The 6,501-nt window shown below is 36.0% G+C and overlaps 1 protein-coding gene across 1 annotated transcript; it reads left to right on the top strand.

The window, feature by feature from the left end:
* The first annotated feature begins 961 nt into the window (after positions 1–961).
* On the top strand, positions 962–6,274 carry LOC129883025 (type IV inositol polyphosphate 5-phosphatase 7-like). The gene is made up of 13 exons (XM_055957562.1): positions 962–1,518; positions 1,655–1,742; positions 2,297–2,362; positions 2,481–2,571; positions 2,660–2,764; positions 2,857–3,682; positions 3,794–3,987; positions 4,226–4,334; positions 4,442–4,590; positions 4,763–5,018; positions 5,450–5,526; positions 5,616–5,772; positions 6,030–6,274. The coding sequence occupies exons 1-10, from the start codon at positions 1,489–1,491 to the stop codon at positions 4,983–4,985; spliced, it is 1,881 nt and encodes a 626-aa protein (XP_055813537.1). The 5' UTR covers positions 962–1,488; the 3' UTR covers positions 4,986–5,018; positions 5,450–5,526; positions 5,616–5,772; positions 6,030–6,274.
* Positions 6,275–6,501: the final 227 nt, after the last annotated feature.

Raw genomic sequence — 6,501 nt, 5'->3', positions numbered from 1 at the left:
AACAAATAAATATATGGATAACAAAAAAAAAAAGAGCACCCACGGGTACGTCATATTGATCAATGTAGTAGGTTGAGCCCGTGAGGTTTCAGATTCAATTTTCAGCAGAAACACAAAGCGTTAGGTGATTTCTTCTCATTTATTCTGTCGAGGTACGTACAAACTGACTCAAGCTTCATAATTATTAAAAAGAAAAACTATAGTAATGTATGTTGATATTCTATGCATAACATCACGATTGTTTTAAAAAAAGGGTAAAAAATAGATGGTAGTAATGTAGGTGATAGCTGATTTTTGCGTGCTAACTCGAATATCACGATTATTCTTTTAAAAAAACAAACAAATGGTAGTAATATATGTGATACATGATATTCTGTACGTATTGACTCGAACATGACGATTATATATATATAAAAATAGAAGGGAAAACAAATGGTAGTAATATATGTGATAAGTGATATTATGTACGTACTGACTCGGGCACGATGATTATATAAAAAAAAGGAAAAATAAATGGTAGTAATGTATGACAGATGATAATAATGTATATATACATGATATTTTGTACGTACTAATTCAAACAAGATGATTATTTTTTTTTAATAGAGGAAAAATAGATGGTAGTAATGTATGTGATAAAAGAATAGTACTCCCCTATTACTGCAACAACAACAACATCACATTGTGCCTTTATCTTTAGTTGCCTTCTTTAAGTTGCCTTTATTTTTTAACTTTGATTTTGTAAGATCAAAGAAATTTTGTTTCTAAAGAAGGGGTAGTTTTAGTCTAACCAAATCTTCCACCCTCCACCTTTTGCTGACCAATAGGAGCACATCTTTAGTACAGCTGACCAAGTCGTTTTATTCACCAAATCACATCAAAACGACATATGGCATTGGGTTTTGGGGTTAAAGAAAACCCCCCCCCCCCAAAAAACAAGAAATTTTGAAAAAGCAAGAAACCAGTCTTCATTGTTTGTGTGCACTTTATTCTGTTCAAATTCTTTACTTTGCTGGTTACTAAGAAAGAAGAGAAGGACCCCCTTTTGCTTTCTCTCTCTCATTCTTTTTCTTTCTTTAATTTTCTTATCTATTTTTGGCCTACATTGTCTTGTGCTTAACTTAAAGTAGTGAAGTTGTCTCTTGTTTCAAGCCCCCCTTTTTCTTTCTTCTATATAGTGTTAAATCTTTGGGTAAAAATAATAATACCCATATACCATAAGAGTGATTTTGGACAAGAAAGGAACAATCTTTGTGCTTTTTAGGAGATACCCAAGTGCCCATTTGCAATTTGGTCTATTTGGGTGTTGGATTTTTGGTTCATTTTTCAAAGAAGAAGAAGAAAGAGTGATTCTTGATAAAGTTCTGAGGTTTCTTGATTTTTGATTCTTTATTTGTATGATTCTGAGTGTAATAATTTGGAACTTGTGGGAAGTGGAAGGTGGGGAAGTTTAGAAAGAAGAAGGGTGCATGAAGGAATAGTGAAACAATGAGAGATGAAAATTCCAAAAAAAGCAAGGTGAATGAATGAATAAATACTTGTCTTAAGCTTCTTTCCTTCAGCTTTCATTTTCTTGGAAATTGTAATTTTTTGGAATTCTATTTTTTGCATTCCTCCAAGTGTTCATTTCCTGACATTTTTTTGATTGCTGAAGCTCTCCTGGTCAAAGAAACTTGTCAGAAAATGGTTCAATATTAAGGGAAAAACTGAAGAATTCCAGTCTGATGAAGTTGTTTATGGAGGTAGGAGTCTTATTTCCTCTGGTTTTGTGCTTAAAAAAACAACTACTTTTTCTCTGGCTGTTTTGGTGAATTGGGATTCTCTTGAAATTATGAGCACTTGAATTATCTCCTTGCTGCTAACAAATTTAGGTGAATCTTTTATTGCTTTCTCTTTTTCTGTTTGTTATCTCATTTTGGGGGTGGATGTGTAGATAGGAAATCTCATATTTTGTCTTTGATGTCTCTGGTGAGTGTGACTGGTGAAGTTTTTGTATTATGATGTGAAATTACAAGGGTAATAATAAAATTTCTAGAAGACACTGAAATTCTATTATTGAAGGAAATGCCCGAATTTTCGAATGCGAGGATCAATAAAATAAGTCTTGTTTTCTCTATCTATTACTGAATTTGATGGTTACATTCCCTAATTGGTTTCTCAAAAAGCGACCAAGATAAAGTTAAAATCAATCATTTCTATTTCTGCTTGTAACATTGATGAAGTTTGGTTGATTTTACCAACTTTACCTACCCTTCAACTGTGAATTGAAGCATAAATGAATGTCCTCATTTTTTAGGTGGCGATGAGTGGAGAACGAGCATCTCGGAGAGGGAGCATTGCACGATTAAGAAAACTAAAACAGGTTAGTGACAGGGTACTGGTGAATGTAAATGAATACAATTCCCAGTATAGTATGTATTAGTCTGTTCTTTACTGATTATTAAGCTAATTCATATCACCCTGCCTTCTCAAATAAGTAGAAAAATCAAATTCCTCACGGAGTATGGAGCGTCCCCGACGAGGAAGAGCCGATCTTGATCACCCTCAGATTATAAATGTACACAACTACAGGTTTGTACTCTTCTTACATTGCTATGTCTTTCTAGACTGTTCCTTTTTTGGTGGGTAGAAGCATGATTGTGTTTCCTTCTTGGCACAGCGTTTTCGTTGCTACATGGAATGTGGGTGGAAAATCACCATCAAGTAATTTGAATCTAGATGACTGGCTTCATTCAGCACCCCCTGCAGATATCTATGTACTTGGGTATGAGTTTTAAGATTTTTCATTATGTATTTTTTACAGGTTTTGTCCTCTTTATAGTAACTGATTGAAACGAAATTTGATATTACGATCAGATTTCAAGAAATAGTTCCTCTAAATGCTGGTAATATTCTTGGAGCTGAAGACAATGGACCTGCCAAAAAATGGCTATCTTTGATCCGAAGGACACTTAATAATGGTCCTGGTAATAGTGGAGGTAGTAGTGGTTGCTATACTCCTTCTCCTGTCCCAGATCCAATTGCTGAATGGAATGCTGATTTCGAGGGGTCAAGTAGACGCAAAGCATCATCCTTATTTCCTCGTCGGTCATTCCAGACTCCTCAATGTTGGAGAATGGAAAATGATCCATCCATCTCGCAACCTCGCCTTGATAGACGATACAGCGTGTGTGATAGAGTAATTTCTGGACACAGACAGAGTGATTTTGATCCTAACATAAGATGGGGACACAGACCTAGTGACTATGGTCCCAGGCCAAGCGACTATTCTTCTGGTTACCGGCCAAGTGATTATTCATCTAGTCACAGGCCGAGCGACTATTCCTCTGGTCACAGACCAAGTGACTATTCCTCTGGTCACAGGCCAAGTGATTATTCATCTGCTCATAGGCCAAGTGACTATTCTTGGGGACAGAGGCCAAGTGATTTCTCTAGATGGGGCTCTTCAGATGATGATTATGGTCCTGGAGATTCACCAAGTACTGTTTTGTTTTCACCTGTGACCGGTGCAGAAGATGGTAGTAATAGAATGCCTAGAAATTCAAGATACTGTTTGGTAGCCAGTAAACAGATGGTTGGCATTTTTCTTACCGTATGGGTACGAAGTGAATTGAGGGAACATGTCCGGAATATGAAAGTATCATGTGTTGGCAGAGGGTTGATGGGTTATCTTGGAAATAAGGTAATTTTAAATGGGAAGAATTGGTATTTTTTGGCTGAATTAAGTTATTTCTACTTATTGATGATATGGAAAAGCATACATAACTTGTTTTTCCATTTCTCGGATTTGCAGGGTTCTATTTCAGTAAGTATGATGTTGCATCAGACAAGCTTTTGCTTTGTGTGCACTCACCTAACCTCTGGTCAGAAAGAGGGTGACGAGTTACGCAGAAATGCAGATTTTATGGAGATCCTAAAGAAAACAAGGTTTCCGCGAGTAAATGGTGCGGATGAAGAGAAGTCCCCTGAAAATATTCTTGAACACGAGTAAGACCTCTTTTTACTCTGAAGATCTTCCATTGCTAAGTGATTTTGAACACAAGCTCATGAAAGTGGGAAAGTGGAATTAAGAAACTTTAATACAATTAGTTCTGTAGAACTATAACTAACCAATTCTCTTGTTTTACTATGGCATCGAATGATATGATCAATTTCGACTGTCCACTTGATTTCATCTAAAATATGAAAATATTTACATTCTCTGATATTATCCTTCTTTTTTTAGCCGAATTATTTGGCTAGGGGATCTGAATTATCGAATTGCACTCTCTTACCGCTCTGCCAAAGCACTTGTTGAGATGCAAAATTGGAGAGCTTTGTTGGAAAAGGACCAGGTATTTTCACAATCAAGTAGAATTTTTATACATTCTCTTTGTTAAAATCAGTTTGGAACTCATCATATGACAACGTTGGACTGATCTTGTTTGAGTTTCCTCGACAGCTGCGCATAGAACAGAGACAAGGTCGGGTTTTTGTGGGATGGAAAGAAGGAAAGATATATTTCCCACCGACATATAAATATTCAAGGAATTCAGATAGGTATGCAGGAGATGACATGTACCCAAAAGAGAAACGACGAACACCTGCATGGTACATGCTTTTCCTTTAAAATGTCAAACATCATTCTTGAAATCTCAAAATAGCTCATATCAAGAAGTATTCAGATAAATAAACAAATTAAATGATAATGCATTCTTTATCGATAAAATGGTTAATTTATTTATCGAGAGTAGAACTGATCTTTTCCCTTTCGTATTTGAAGGTGTGATCGGATATTGTGGCATGGAGGTGGTCTTCAGCAATTATCTTATGTTCGTGGGGAGTCTAGATTTTCAGATCATAGACCCGTTTCCAGTGTGTTTTGGGCTGAAGTGGAGTCGGTCCCCAGCAGATTGAGGAAAAGCATGAGTTGTTCAAGCTCGCGAATCGAGGTGGAGGAGCTGTTGCCATATTCTCATGGCTATACAGAACTCTGCTTCTTTTGAAGGAGAACGGAGGATACCAAACCTCAGCTTTCGGTATGCTCCCTATATTTGACTGCTTTTATTTATTTGGATGTTATTATCTATATCTCTTCATGAAATCGTCGATTTGGTGAACACAACTTTTTCTCCTTTTGATTATGTTTGATGCATGAACCGGCTTAGAAGAAAGAAAAACTTCTTAAATGAATCTTTAATAACTTTGTGGAGAAAGTTGAAATATGTACTTATCTACCATCACCAGGCATAAAATGTTTGTTTGTTCTAAAATATGCAGATTCTTCATAGGATTCTTCTCCAATAACAAATTCATTTCTTGTTTTTAGCATATGCTTACTGTATTTCTTCAGTGGCTCTAGACATTGTGTCCCTTGGTCTCTCTGGAATTGTTTTTACCTCTCATTTTTTGTCCGAACCTACTACTGAGTGGTCCTAAATCCTAATCTTGAATCTCTTTTGGTCCCCAGATTCAGGCGGGAGCCACTTTGACGAAAACTCAAACCTGAAGGCGCTTGGGACCGTCCTTATCCCACAACTGTAAAAGGTTAGTCCTCCTCCTCTTTTATCCTTTTCTTGATTCTGCAGGTTTCACCTTCACTTTTCTAAAAATCTCCATCCTCTTTTTTTGACCAGGTGTATATTCAAAATTTTGATGACTAACTTTAACTTTGAATCGGCATGGACTACGTATACATTTCAGTAGCACTTAAGAGCATAACTCGACTTGTTAATTACCAAACTCGCTGTGACAGCGTCTCTTTTGGCATAGTTATCATCTTTTTTCCATAAGGTAATTTTACTTCACTTCAGTTTTATATGTCGTAGTTTATAACCCTTAGCTATACTTTAGTCGTAGTTCCTTTTTCATAACTACTTTGATTTGTTGTACTTGAGTCGAGGGTTTTCCCGAAACAGCCTCTCTACCTCCACGAGGTAGGGTTAAGGTCTGCATACACTCTACCCTCTCCAGACCCCACTTGTAGGATTACGTTCGATATGTTGTCAGTTGTTACTAAATATGTAACTCTTTTGTCAATGTATTTGCAGGATGAACTAAAGACCAGAAGAGTTAAAAAGGAAATGTCAAGTGGGGAAATGACAATGATTTCTGTTTCCAGGATTCTTTTATTTAAGTAGTTAGGAATAGGATAGGAGATTCAATGACAAGAAGAGCATGAGTGAAAAATAATCATGTTTGAGTTTTTTTACTTTTTGTTTTTAATGATTCTGATCATCTGATGTATACTCAATTGCAAACGTGATACTAGTAAAAAAAGATTTATTTATTGAAACCTCTCTTTCTACTGTTCTTTGCCAATGATTTACCTGAAAAGTACTACTTAGTTTTTCTTGGTTTACTCATTGTATTGGGGTTTGTCTGTTTTATTTTCTTCTCTGTAAGGTTTAAAGACAAAGTAATAGACAAGTTTACAGAGATAACAGGTAAAGTCATATTTGATTCAGAAGCACTTTATTCTTGGAAGGATACACATTCTTCTCTTTTATTGTCTCTTAGTAG

This window comes from Solanum dulcamara, chromosome 3 (assembly GCF_947179165.1).
Source record: "Solanum dulcamara chromosome 3, daSolDulc1.2, whole genome shotgun sequence".
NCBI classification, from domain to species: domain Eukaryota; kingdom Viridiplantae; phylum Streptophyta; class Magnoliopsida; order Solanales; family Solanaceae; genus Solanum; species Solanum dulcamara.
Note: the sequence above shows the minus strand (reverse complement) of the source record. Positions and strands in the feature narration are given on the sequence as shown.

Bases quoted from the DNA above. Each gene is read 5' to 3' on its own strand.
- LOC129883025 (XM_055957562.1), top strand. From the start codon at position 1,489: ATGAGAGATGAAAATTCCAAAAAAAGCAAG. The intron at 3,988-4,225 runs GTAAGACCTCTT...TTCTTTTTTTAG, and splicing joins GAAAATATTCTTGAACACGA to CCGAATTATTTGGCTAGGGG. The intron at 4,335-4,441 runs GTATTTTCACAA...TTTCCTCGACAG, and splicing joins CTTTGTTGGAAAAGGACCAG to CTGCGCATAGAACAGAGACA.